This window comes from Leptonychotes weddellii, chromosome 4 (assembly GCF_054177405.1).
Source record: "Leptonychotes weddellii isolate Sample4059 chromosome 4, ASM5417740v2, whole genome shotgun sequence".
NCBI classification, from domain to species: Eukaryota; Metazoa; Chordata; class Mammalia; order Carnivora; family Phocidae; genus Leptonychotes; species Leptonychotes weddellii.
In genome coordinates, this window is record NC_138372.1 from 85,763,224 (window position 1) to 85,777,279 (window position 14,056).

At 39.0% G+C, this 14,056-nt stretch overlaps 1 protein-coding gene across 1 annotated transcript; it reads left to right on the top strand.

Annotated features, from left to right (window-relative positions):
- The first annotated feature begins 14 nt into the window (after nt 1–14).
- Nucleotides 15–14,056, top strand: ATP5PB (ATP synthase peripheral stalk-membrane subunit b). The gene is made up of 7 exons (XM_081815651.1): nt 15–168; nt 449–485; nt 4,257–4,402; nt 6,143–6,306; nt 6,711–6,836; nt 12,769–12,948; nt 13,966–14,056. The coding sequence occupies exons 1-7, from the start codon at nt 129–131 to the stop codon at nt 14,041–14,043; spliced, it is 771 nt and encodes a 256-aa protein (XP_081671777.1). The 5' UTR covers nt 15–128; the 3' UTR covers nt 14,044–14,056.

Sequence of the window (14,056 nt, forward strand, 5' to 3'; positions counted from 1 at the left end):
CAGTGGACAGAGGGCGCAATGTTCTCTTCTCGCGAGAGTTGTGAGCGACCATCTTGCTCCCGTCCCTGACAGAGCCTCTTACCCGGGTCACTGGGACGCAGAGCCTACTGTGCGGACCCTGGTTGACCATGCTGTCCCGGGTGGTTTTTTCTGCGGCCGCCGCAGCGGGTAACCTATCTACATCCTAGTCCGGGCTATCAGAGTGATTGCAAAGGAGTGCGTCTAGGGTTACTGGAGGGGGTGGGAGGAAACGAGGTGTAGGAAGGCGCAGCAAGACTTGGCCCCGAGTGGGGAATGAATTGCGCCGCTCACTAGGGGCGCGCGTGGGGGTCTTGGGAGACTGGAAAGAGGGGTGCATGGCCTTAGTGGGCGGGCCCCGCGGGGACCAAGGAAGGGACAGTCCAGATTTCACCTTGACCTTGCTGACCTGCGCCTTGTTTGTGTGCAGCCCCCTGTCTGAAGAACGCAGCCCTCCTTGGTCCAGGGTAAGTAAGAGGGGTGTAATACTGCCTTCGTCATTGTTTTATCACCTCATTTCACTTCTCTGTAACCCCCTCTTAGCTTTAGGCCCGAAATTACCTTTCTTTAGGTAATTTTGAAAGGCTTAAAGCTTCATTCAAACACTGGTGCTCCTGTAACTGTCTGGAACATTGTGTTATCATCTCATGGCAAAGACTAAGAGGGTAAGTGATGTGTTCTAACTAAACTAGAAGCTGGTTTTGGTGTCTTCTAAGCCCCGCCCCTTTCCCTTGTGACCTTCATCTGGACTTAGCTGCCAGCTGCCACAGCGGGAATCGGGAGTTTCTAGATTGCATACCCAAAAGCAAGTTTTATTAAATAAAATAATGAAGCATGTTATTTTTAGTCTTTCTCCCAGATTCCGACTTTTACTGCCAGATCATAAGAGTCAGAGAAATCATTCATTGATTCAGTAAATATTTATCTTGCCACTTACATGACAAAAGATAGAAAAATAAGTAAGGCCAACCTGTTTTCGTGGAGCTCAGTCTCTGAGAGGAGGCAGCTATAGAATAGTGCTTTAGAGCAAAGACTCTAAAGCTAGAGTTATACCTGGTTCCTCCACTACAAGCTGTGTGATCTCAGTTTCCTCCTCTACAAAATGGAGGTAGTAGTATATTATGGTTAGAAGAACTAAGACTTAATTCCTGTAAAACTCTAAAAACAGCATTCCATATTATAATACATAGTATGTGATAAGTGTTGACATCTGTTTTTAATGTTTCATAAATCATGTTAGTTTTCTTTGGAATTTATCTTTTTGCATCCAGACTTAGCCCTAAATCTTGCCAAAATTTGACAACTATTTTTGCCTTGAAAAAATGGCTTTTAATCCACCTGTAATTAATTTTTATATGCAATAAAGTGAGGCTGCAATCGCTTCCAACTTACCAGAGAAAAAAGATTCCATACAATCAGGTAAACCATTTTAATAGAAGTCATAAATAAATAATTACATATGTAAGATGTAAGGAACATACTTGATTTCTGTTTCACCTTCCATATATATATGGAGAAGAGCAAGGCTCTTCCGCCAAATTATATCTGGACTTCTAACCATTCTTCCACTACCACTGCTACTGAAGTGTGAACCACCATCAACTTTCACCTGGTCTATTTCAGTAGTCTCTTAACTAGTCTCCTTGCATCTCTATTCTTGTCCCGTTATAGCCCATTCTCCTAGTAGACTTAGGGATTACTTGAGGCCCCCCATCCCCCACCCCAGCAAAACCCTCCAGAGCTCCTCATGCCACTGAAATAAAATCCAAAGTTACCATAACCCAGAAGGCCCAACATGAATTGATCTCCTCCTACCTCTTAATTTATCTCCTTATATTCTCTTTAAGCTCGCTCTAGCCATGCTGGCTTCCTTGTTGTTGCTGTGAAAAGCTTATTGTTGCCTCAGGATCTTTGTACTTGCTCTCCTCTCTTTTCCCCAGGTCACTGACTCAAATGTCGTCTGACCTATCAAAAAACTTTTTCCCATTCCATTGCTCCCTAGCTCCTTACCTTACCCCATTTTTCTTCATAGACTTTGAGCAGCCTGGAATTGTGTATGGACATACACACACACATTTTCTACAACCCCACTGGAATGTGAAGGCTGGGAACGTGTCTGTTGCTATGCTCCCAGCACCTGACATAAGGGTGAATGTAAGATTGGGGAGGCCTTTAATAAAAAGGATATGCTCGAGATGTTCTGAAGGCTGTTGGGGTTGGCAGCCATTTAGTGAAAGCCATTCCAGGCAGAAGGAGCAGCATGAGGCATGTTGTTTGTTTTTTTTGTTTGTTTTTGAGAGCTGTAAGTAGTTCCATGTGGCTAGAGGATAGGAGAATGAAGGAAGAGGATAGAAGATCTGATAGGTTCCGAATCATGTATACTATGTTAAGGAGTTTTGTGTAGGCAGGAGAACCTGTTGAAGAGCTTTAAAGTCAAATTTGCATTTTAAAAACATTGGTACAAGTGTAGAGGGTTGGGTTTAAAGGGGTATTTGTTGAGAAGCAGAGAGACCAGGTTTTGGATTAAGTAGTTTAGGCCAGAGATGAAGAGGGCTTGAACTAAAACAGCCAGTTCAGGAGAGGATTTGAGTTGGCCTAAAGCAAGTTCTCTAGTTCTGTGATTTAAATCAGTGGTTCTTGGAGCGCCTGGGTGGCTCCGTTGGTTGAGCGTCCAACTCTTGATCTCAGCTCAGGTCTTGATCTCAGGGTCTTGAGTTCAAGCCCCATGTTGGGCTCCACATTGGGCACGGAACCTACCTAAAAAATAAAAACAAAGGGGTGCCTGGGGGGCTCAGTCGGTTAAGTGTTTGCCTTTGGCTCAGGTCGTGATCCCAGGGTCCTGGGATCAAGCCCCGCATCAGGCTCCCTGCCCCTGCTCCCTCTCCCTCTGCCTGCCACTCCCCCTGCTTGTGTTCTCTCTCTCTGTGTCAAATAAATAAAAATCTTTATAAAAATAATAAAAATAAAAAGAATAAATAAATCAGGGGTTCTCATCCTGGAGTAGTATTGCCCTCCAGGGGACATGTGGCAATGTCTGAAGACATTTTTGGTTGTCACCACTGGGTGGGAGGGGGGGATGCTGACTGGCAGTTAATGGCATAAAGGCCGTGGGGATGCTGCTAATCACTCTACAGTGCACAGAACAGCCTTCCACAGCAACAAAAAAATGTCTATACTGATGAGGTTGAGAAATCCTGATTTAAATGAAAGAATCTTGAGCATCATTCTCAAAAAAGTCAGTAGGCTAGGTAATACATTGGGAGGCAGAAATAATCTTCAAAAGATAAAAGCGTGAAGCCAAAATCAATGAAATAATACAAACTTTTACATTGTAAAGGGATAGAGGTAGAATGGGGATGTGTGGGACAAAAACATACTGAGAATTTGAAGGAGACTGAGCTTGACAGCATACATAAAAAAGACTAGAGGATTTTGTTTCATCAGGATTTTAATGAGATACTATGCTGTAACTGCTAAAAATGCAGTCTTGGGCTGTTGGAATATGAGAATAGTTTACAAATCCATGGTACAATAATTCAAGCTCAGTAATGGCATTAGCAAGTTCTCAATATTTGTAGGATGAATGAATTGGTGAAGCTGTATTTAGAGTATTATCTTCGGTCCTGTATACCTCACTGTAGTAAACAGAACCAGAGGGCTCCTTGTGGACAGTCAGGATTGTGAGGGAACTGAGATGTTTAACCCAGATACATGGGCATAATGTATGTTACATAGAAAAATAAAATTAGAACTAATGGATAGATCAGTTTCAAGTATGTAACCAGCAGTTCAGTTTAAAGATGAACATAATTAGAGCTATCCAACACTGAAAAGGCCTGTTTCACACAGTGGTTGGTTAGCACCCTGTCACAGAGAATAACCAAAAAAGTCAAAGTTCTGGCCATCAAGGTGCTCACAACACAGTGGAGATTTAATTGCTAATTGCTTACATGGAACTTTACTGTATGCTTAGCACCATTCGAAGCAAAAATCCTCACAGCAGCCCTATAAAATCATATTCTTTATTCTCATTTTACCTAGAGAAATTTGCAGTTACAAAAGCTTAATCTACTTGCTCAAAGTCAAGTGGCTGGTCTAGGATTTAAACCCAGATAATTTGGCTTTAAAGTCTACGTTCTTATATGTTGTAATTCTAATAGTAAACATACAAAGTGCTAGATAGATGACCTTTAGGACCTGCAGAATAGCCTTTAATTTTGTGTCATTGCTGCCCTTAGGATATTGCAGGCAACAAGGATCTTCCACACAGGGCGGCCAAGTCTTGCACCTGTACCACCTCTTCCTGAACATGGAGGAAAAGTTCGTTTGGGGCTGATTCCCGAAGAATTCTTCCAGTTCCTTTATCCCAAAACTGGCGTAACAGGTAAGCATTTGCCCAGTGTTTGATAGTATGTTTAGATGGTATAGTTTACGTTTACCTAGGATTTTAGTGGTCTCTTACCTCTTCCACATATACACGAAATGAAGTCAATAAAGTAAATTGTGGAAGTAATTCAGTGGAACAGTTGTGACTTGTCTTTGAAGTAAACGTGGTTGGGATTTTAACTTTATAGTATTGTCTCCATTTGTTGATACACCACATCCACTGAATGCCAGCTCTGTGCCAGGTACTCTTCTGGGCATACAGTGGCAAGCTGAGGTGGCTGCCATCACGGAACACACATTCTGTCATAGGATAGACAGTAAAGAATTGAGTAATTGTAGGATACATTGTCAGGTAATGGAAAGAGCTTTGGATTAAAATAAAGCTAGCTAAGACAATAGAGGTTATTGTATATATACATAAAAACAGAAATTGGGCCATGTTTATCAGTTTTTTCTTTTAAGAAGGCATACACTATTCTGAAATCTTAAATTTTTATAATGCAGTCTGCTTTCACTTATATTATTTAATCCTCACAGCGGTCCTGTAAGAGATTTTTATTACCAAGAATAACTAGAAAATAAAGAATTTGCAGAGATTTATTCTCTCTTTAGTGACTGGGTTGGACTTAAACCCAGGTTCTCCAATTCAGTATTCTTTGACAGCATCCAGGGGCCTTTCTTGCTCCAGCTACTGCTGTGACTAGGGAACACTGGAAACCAAGGTTGTTGTGGGTTTTTTTTAACCCTCCAGGGAGTGGCCGAAAATAGCATTTCTGTAATGGAAATTGCAAGAAACATTAGGGTCCACAGATCCCCATGGGAGATAAAAATGTACCTACGATAGGCTTTTTTGCCAGTTCACAGTTGAAAGTTTTAATTTACATTCAAATTTAAAGTTTATATATTGGAGGCAAATTTTAAAAAGAGCTGCTGAAACTTTTTATGGGAAACTGGATAAAATACATTTGAGACTGTTAACCTTTTTATTCTTGTAATAATGCCGTAACATCCTTTGGTAACTTGTGTTGCTCAGAAACACTGTAAAATGCTGCCCTTTAAGGGGGCAGCTTTTTCCTTGCCAATATCTTCTGAAGCACAACAGAAAATCCTAAAGAAATGTACATCATGGTTTTGTGTCCTTTCAGAACCCACAGCCTGGTATTAAAGAAAAAGATAGCTGTATTTGAAGCATTATAACTATAGTACTATAGATACTATAGTAATTGAGAATCCTGATATTGAAATCCTTTTACATACATACTACTTTCTATTAGGGTTTTTTTGTTTGATTGCTTGCTTGCTTATTTCCAGTGTCAGGTTCCTATTCAATAAAAATAGGCAGGAGTGGATAAATTTTATCCTGACCAGTATTCCCATTCAATAAATAGTATATTTTGCTGCACAAATTACTTAAGCAGTTGTGCTAGGCACTCTACATAATTTCTCAGTTTCCTCTATCCTGTGAAGAAAGTACTGTTCCCATTTTACAAACGAGGAAACTAAACTCAGAGATAATTTATATTGCTCAGTTTCTTCTGTGTTGCAGAGTCAGATTTCCTGGAGTCCAGATCCTTGTTTTTTTTCCAGCGCTACCATACTGCTCCTCAGTGCGGGATTATTTATAAATCCAGCTACTTTAAATCATTATATAACATCTTCAACTAATCAAATGTAGAACTTTCTGTCTTTCCTTTCAGATATAATGTATCCATCATAAAATAACTTTTCCTTCTTTTAGGACCCTATGTACTTGGAACCGGACTTATCCTATATTTTCTGTCCAAAGAAATATATGTGATTACTGCAGAGACCTTCTCTGCCATATCAACAATAGGGTTGCTTATCTATGTAGTTAAAAAATATGGTGCCTCTATTGGAGAATTTGCTGATAAACTCAATGAGGTAAGAACTGTAAACCTGATTTCTCATTTTAGACTGTGTTAAAAGCATCAGTACCATCAAGTGATGTTTCTGATGTTAATGTTAGGGGACAAGCATATAGAAATGAATCTAATTACAATGATTAAAATTATAAGTGTTAATGTTGGTCACTGATTAGAGATAAATTTTTTTAAATCTACAAAACTTTGTCCAGTTTTTCCATAGTTATGTTCATTGGACAAGATATTGCGTAGCTATTATGAGCAATTATTTTTAAGGATTTGTGCATTTCTCCCTGTATGTGTATATGTTTCTTGAGGGGTGTTTTCACAAATGAGGACTGTAACTTTGAGGAAGCATAGAATGAAGCTGTTTTTGTTATCCTTTATGCTTTTGCTGATCTTTGTTGTAAATCAAAATTGCAGCAAAAAATTGCCCAACTAGAAGAGGTGAAGCAGGCTTCCATCAAACAAATCCAGGATGCAATTGATATGGAGAAGTCACAGCAGGCCCTGGTTCACAAGCGTCATTACCTTTTTGATGTCCAGAGGGTAGGTTTCAGAACCTTCTAAGGAAAATAAAGTTACTCATTTGTGTGCATTTAGAATTTTATGAGGAATGGTTGAATATGTTGAGCATATTTTATTTAGAAAAGAGATTCGGGTGGGGCTGGCAGTTAGCTATTTATATATTTAATATCTATCAAGTGGATAAATAGTTATTCTAAAATTAGAGTAAAAGTTAATAAAAGAACATATGTTGGATCCACACAGAAGGAAAGTAGTCATTAAATTACAGCTGACTAAAAAATGGTACTCACTATCTAAGGCCATAGGTGAAATACATGCTCTGTGGTTCATGTATGCTTGCTATGAGGAAATCTTAACTTGATATACTTGCTATGAGGAAATCTGAGACCTTGTATTGCAATTCACAAAGCAAATTCAGATAGCTGTAAAGCTTTTTACCATGGTCAAGGCATCATTAGATTCTAAAATACTTCATTTCTGAAACATTTTTAGGAATATGCTCAAGTATTTTTTGTTTTAAGAATCACATTGTTGTTGACTTTGAGCCCCTGCTTCATGCCTGGTATTTACAGTGAGATGCCCTTATATTGAAATTTTATGTTACAGAAGCACATATGAAATGAAAAATGACATGCTGAGGTAAAGTATCTGAAATGGTAAAGATCTAGGCCAGTATTTCTTAGTGTGGTCTTAGTACCACGTGTATCTGTCCTCTTTGGTGCAGGTTTATGGACCCAGTCCAAGACTTCTGCAATCAGAACCTCTGTTAGGAGCTATCTAAGAATCCATATTTTTAAAAACTGATCCCTAAAGATTCTTAAGCACATAAATGTTTGAAAACCTCAGGAAACTTTAAAACCTCTTTCCATACATATTTAGATTTCAACCAGAGAATGTTTCCTATCTCATACATGATATGTACACACAAAATCTGACTTTTGAAGATGTAGCTCTTTAATAAGAATCAGATGGGGGGCGCCTGGGTGGCTCAGTTGGTTAAGCGACTGCTTTCGGCTCAGGTCATGATCCTGGAGTCCCTGGATCGAGTCCCGCGTCGGGCTCCCTGCTCGGCAGGGAGCCTGCTTCTCCCTCTGACCCTCCCCCCTCTCATGTGCTCTCTCTCTCTCATTCTCTCTGTCTCAAATAAATAAATAAAATCTTTAAAAAAAAAAAAAAGAATCAGATGGTAGTCTTTATGTTTTTACTTATTTATGAAATATTTAATTACTATTGATTGAGCTTTTCCTGTGTGGAGACTCTGGTCAAGGCAGGTGTTTGGGAATAAAAGAAAGTCTGTCTTCTAGCCAGGGGTTGAGAGAAGCACAGAAAAAAAATAATTGAGCTGATAGGAATGTCAGTGGTAATAAATGCTATGTAGAACAACAAACTAGGAAAGGAAAAGAGATTTTAGAAGAAGGGAGTTAATTTTTATTAGGCAGTCTGAAAGGCCTCTAATGCATTACTTGAACAGACTCCTGAAGTGTTTTTTGCAAGCTATGTGGACTTGTGGGGCAATAGTATTTTAGCAGAGGGAAGAAAAATCTCAAGGGCCCTAAACCTGGAAGCTTACTTGGTATAGTCAAGGAATAGTAAGGAGACCAGTTGAAGCAGAATGGGTGAGAAGAAAAATCCAAGTAGAGAGTGGTCAGGGGCTAGATTGGGTCAAGTCTTGTAGGCTTCTCTGTGGACTCTGATCCATCCTCTGAATAAGAAAATCATTGAAGCTTTAAGCAGAGGAGTAATACGATCTCACTTGCCTTTTGAAGGGTCACTCTGATTGCAAATAGCCTTTGGTCTTTTAGCATTGGTTTGAAATGCCTACAAGTTAGCCAAGTAGAGTTGTTAGGTTTAGACTATTGGATATATGAGTCTGGAATTTATGGGGAGAATTCCAGAATTCGAGGCTAGAGATTTGGGAGTCATAAGCTGACAGGTGGTACTTAAAGTTATAAGACTAGAACATGGTGGAGAAAAACCAGTGAAAACAAGGACAGTTCCAGTGTGTAGTCATCCTAGTTATGGTCAAGAAATAAAGGGCCTAAGAATTTGCCATGGATTTAGCAACATGGAGGTTATTCGTAACCTTGGTAAGGGCTATTTTAGGAAAGTAATGGGAGTTGGTTGAGGAAAAGGTGGAAGGGAAGAAATGGGAGTCAGAGTATAGACAACTGTCAAAATTGTCAAGGCATTTTACTCTAATGGTAGGCAAAGGAATTAATTGCTGGGAGGGGAGGATATAGGAATCGAGATTTTTTAAAGGATGGAAAGTATAGTTACACATGTTAGTGTCTGATAAAAGGAGAGAGAGAGGAAAATTGATGCAAAAAAAAAAGGAGAGAGGTGCTGGAGTGATGCCCTTCAGTAGGCCAGAGGGCTTGGAATATAACGTGTAGGTGGAGGGGCTGGCGTCGACAGCTCAGCCACAGTTACAGAAGGGAAGGCAAAGTACACGAGTATGGATTCAGATAGACTGGTTTATGTGGGGGTAGAAGTTTGTGGAAGTTCTCTTACTGTTCCCCTTTTCTCAGTGAACTAGGATGAAGGTCATTGCTGAGAGTGAAAGTAATCAAGGAGATACTAGAGATTTAGGAGAAAGAAGACCAGGAGGCTGAATGGACTAAAGAAATGTATTTAGAGGTATTAAAGGTCTACTTGAAATTAATACCTCTATTTAACAGGCAGACCTATAAAGATTCTCATTACAGACTAGAAGATAACATTCCTGTCACTGTTATTAATTCGATATTATTATTGAGATAGTAGCTGGATTCGAGAAGAAAAACGAGTAAGGTATATAATTTAGGAAAGAAAAGGCAGTTATAGGTTACCTGATTATATAACTAGAAAACCTATGAGTATCAACATAATTATTAAAATAATTTTAATTTCAGTCAGGTGTCTGGGTATACCGTTAGTATCTATAAGTGAAATCAGTACCCTTCCATATACAAATAACAGTCAGTTAGAAAATACACCAGAAGAAGATAAACTGTCTAGGAAAAGAGGCCTCAAGTAAATTTCACTAGAAATGTGCAGTTTTTATTTCGGAAAACATACATTGCTTGTGAGGTGTAAGGTGCTAAGAACCTTGTTCTTAGATTGGAAGACTCAGTGTTATAAAGACATCAATTCTCCCTACTTTAATCTCTACATTTAACACATTTCTAGAAGGAAAATACTTATAGCTTGGAGGGAGGGGATGTTGGGACTTGGACAAATTGATTATTAGTTAAAAAAAAAAAAAAAGAAGAAGGAAGGAAGGAAGAATAACCAGGAATATTTTGAAAAAGAGAAGTAATGAGGAACAGTCCTGCCAAATATGAAAACCCATTATAAGATATAAGGAGTTGTTGGGGCGCCTGGGTGGCTCAGTCGTTAAGCGTCTGCCTTCGGCTCAGGTCATGATCCCAGGGTCCTGGAATCGAGCCCTGCATCGGGCTCCCTGCTCAGCGGGAAGTCTGCTTCTCCCTCTCTCCCCCTGCTTGTGTTCCCTCTCTCGCTGTGTCTCTCTCTGTCAAATAAATAAAAAATCTTTAAAAAAGATATAAGGAGTTGTAAATAGTTTGGTGCAGTGCATGAATAGAAAGTCAGGGTGGCACAGCACAGATCTAGAGATCCAGCTAAACGCTAAGGCATCGTAGACATGGCAGTTCCATTGTAAAAGGGAGGTAAGTGGGCACTTGTGTAGAAATAGGGTTGGTTTCTTACCTTTGACTTTCTGCTAAAATAAATTTCAAACAAATTAAAGATCTTCATAAGAAAAGAAGCCATAAAGTAGAAAAAAAGAACACAAAAAAATACCTTTGGAGTTGACAAGGCCTTTCTAATAAAGATAACAAAATTTAGAAACTTGTGTATGGTGACAGACGTTAACTAGACTTTGGTGGTTTCACAATGTATATGAAATATCGAATCTATGTTAAGCACCTGAGATTATACCTCAGTTTATAAGAATTTTAAATTACACCTCAATTTTTAAAAATTCCATGGATCAAGATGTGTTCATACACACACACACACACACACACACACACACACACACACACACACACACACACACGAGAGTACTGCTGAGTCATCAGAAAGAAATGAAACCTTGCCATTTGCAATAACATGGATGGAGCTAGAGAGTATTATGCTAAGTGAAATAAGTCAGAGAAAGATTTCACTCATGGAATTTAAGAAACAAAAAAATGAACATGGGGGAAAAAAAGAGAGGCAAACCAGGAAACAGACTCTTAACTGTAGATAACAAACTGATGGTTACCAGAGCTAGAGAGTATTATGCTAAGTGAAATAAGTCAGAGAAAGATTTCACTCGTGGAATTTAAGAAACAAAACAAATGAACATGGAGGACAAAAAAGAGAGGCAAACCAAGAAACAGACTCTTAGCTGTAGGTAACAAACTGATGGTTACCAGAGGGGAGGTGGGTGGGGGATGGGTGAAATAGGTGATGGGAATTAAGGAATGCACTTGCTATGATGAGCACTGGATGTTGTATGGAAGTGTTGAATCGCTATATTCTACACCTGAAACTAATATTACACTGTTAACTAACTGGAATTTAAATAAAAACTTGGAAGAGAAAAAAAATAAAAATTTAAAAAATCCAGAAACTATAAGAGGAAAAGTTGTTAAATTGATCTCATGAAAGTTTTACGTGTAAAAATGAGCATAAAGTTAAACGACAAACTGGGAAGAAGATGTGCGTTCCATGTAACACAAAAGGATAGTTACCTTAGGAGAGACCAACATCCCAGTAGAAAACTAGGCATAGGACACAGACCATTCATAAATAAATGTAAATGGTTTCTAAATATGTAAATGTTCATACGTAAATGTTTAATAATGACGTTAAAATTCCTGGGTTTTTTTCTGCTTATGAGAATAGAGAGTAAAAGGTTTTATAAATATCATTGGTGAGGGTTTGAAGTGATAGGCATTTGTGTTGGTGGTAGGAGAATGAAATAGTACAACTTTATGTGGAATGTGACAGTATTAATCACAGTTTAACAGCATGGGCTTTATAGCTTGGCTCCTTGTATTTGGATCTTGGCTTCACAATTTATTAGCTCTGTACCCTTGGACAAGTTCCTTCTGCTTCAGTTTCTTTGCTATAAAGTGGATATAATAATAGTAACTATCCCATGGTATGATTATAAGACAACTGAATTGACACACAGTTTTTAGAATATAGTAGGTACTCAACATGTTATTACAGCAAGTATTTTTTTTTGTTAACTTTATTTTTTATTTACTTATTTAAAGATTTTATTAGAGAGAGCAAGCGAGGAAGTGAGCACGAGCAGGGGGAGGGGCAGAGGGAGAAGTAGACTCCCCGCTGAGCAGGGAGCCAGATGTGGGGCTCCATCCCAGGATCCTGGGATCATGACCTGAGCTGAAGGCAGACGCCTGATGACTGAGCCACCCAGGTGCCCCATTTACAGCAAATATTTACACATAAGTGAAAAGACATATACAACAGATACAGCATTATTTCTGGTAGAATTGGAAGCGATCTAATGTATTAATAGAGCTTAGTTAAACTCTGGATTATGGGACCCCAGTATAGTAGAATTCAATGTAACTTAAAATTGTGGGTCTAGATGTTATAATTAGTAAAAGTGATGTGTGTGCGTGTATATATGTGCGTGCCTGCCTATACCTGTATTTTGTTTATTGAATATTTCTGGGAGGGAATGCAAGAAATTCAGGAAGATGGTGGCCTGTGGGCGGACTAGAGGAAACTCACTATATGTACTTTTAAGTATATTTTTACCATATGCTATTAGAATTTATTTACCACATACATCTCTTACCTATTCGTATTAAATAATTTTGCATAAAATACAAGAAAGTGGTGTTGGGGTATTCTAACCAACAGAATCTGCAAAGTGGAAGTGATCCTTCAGTGATGCCAAATTTTTCATCAATTCTTAATCTTGCTTCAGAATAACATTGCTATGGCACTGGAACTTACTTACCGGGAACGGCTGCACAGAGTATACAAGGAGGTGAAGAATCGCCTGGACTATCACATCTCTGTGCAGAACATGATGCGCCGAAAGGAACAAGAGCACATGATAAACTGGGTGGAGAAGCACGTGGTGCAGAGCATCTCTGCACAGCAGGTGCGTGGTGTTCTGAAGCTTCTGGAGTTGTATGGGCCTCTGCTGGTGCTCTGTTAGGATAGGAATAGCTGGCAAGGAGTCTTTAGCCTAGAGACACTGGGGTCGCCCAGGTTCATTGTTCTGGGTAGTGGTAACCTGGAAGACCTGCACAGCTACCTTGGTGGCTTTTCTCTCCCTCAGAATTTGGTCACCAAAGGGTCTCTCGCTGTGAGACAGCGGCAGATAGTTGAGAGCACTGATTGTGGCACACTTGTATTCAAGTTCCATCATGTGGGAAACGCTAACCAACATATTTCATTTCTCTGTACGACAGACTGGATAAAGCTCTTTCTGAGTCCCTTCCATTCCCTAATTCCATGATCTCTACTCCCATTTCCGCGTCCTGGCCGCTTACATGATTGGTCTTGAACAGAAAAGAAATGTGTTTTATTATTGACCTAAATTTGTTTTCCTTTTTAAAGTTTATATTTTTTTAATTATGACTTGATTTTTTCTTCCCCAAATATTTAGGATATGTAGGCATTTCTGATCATTTTCTGTATAACCATCAAGGACTAGAAGAACAGGGTCTACCAACATTTAATGAATTTTTTTTTCCCACTAAATTGTCTTTTACATAATTTAGAAATGGAGAAAACACTAAAAAAAGAAAATTATTTTTATTCTTAACATTTCTATGTTATTAATGTTTGTTAGGTTGCTCTTTTTCAAGCAGCTGTTAGCTGTACAAGCTAACATCAGTGGCACATGGTTACAGGAGTGTCTGGCTTCAAATTCTATATAGATTTCACTCATAAAAGCTGTGAACCGGGAGATTTTAACTAATTCCCTGGATTTGCTTAGAATAAATTGCATCTCCCCAATGGTACATAAAAAATTCCTAGTAGTCTGTCATGTCATCTTGAGATTCTGTAGGAACTTCAAGATCTTGTAAGAGCTGTCCTTTAAAATTACAGTATTTATACCTGCTTCTGTGATTTGGAGAGGTCTAACCAGATTTCTCTTTCCTTATCACAGGAAAAGGAGACAATTGCCAAGTGCATTGCAGATCTAAAGCTGCTTGCAAAGAAGGCTCAAGCACAGCCAGTTCTGTAAATGCATCTATCCC

What these genes read in the sequence shown, in the direction of transcription:
- ATP5PB (XM_081815651.1), top strand. Translation starts at nt 129, where the DNA reads ATGCTGTCCCGGGTGGTTTTTTCTGCGGCCGCCGCAGCGG. An exon ending in TTGCTGATAAACTCAATGAG is followed by an intron (nt 6,307 to 6,710) that starts GTAAGAACTGTA and finishes TCAAAATTGCAG; the next exon opens with CAAAAAATTGCCCAACTAGA. An exon ending in AGAGCATCTCTGCACAGCAG is followed by an intron (nt 12,949 to 13,965) that starts GTGCGTGGTGTT and finishes TCCTTATCACAG; the next exon opens with GAAAAGGAGACAATTGCCAA.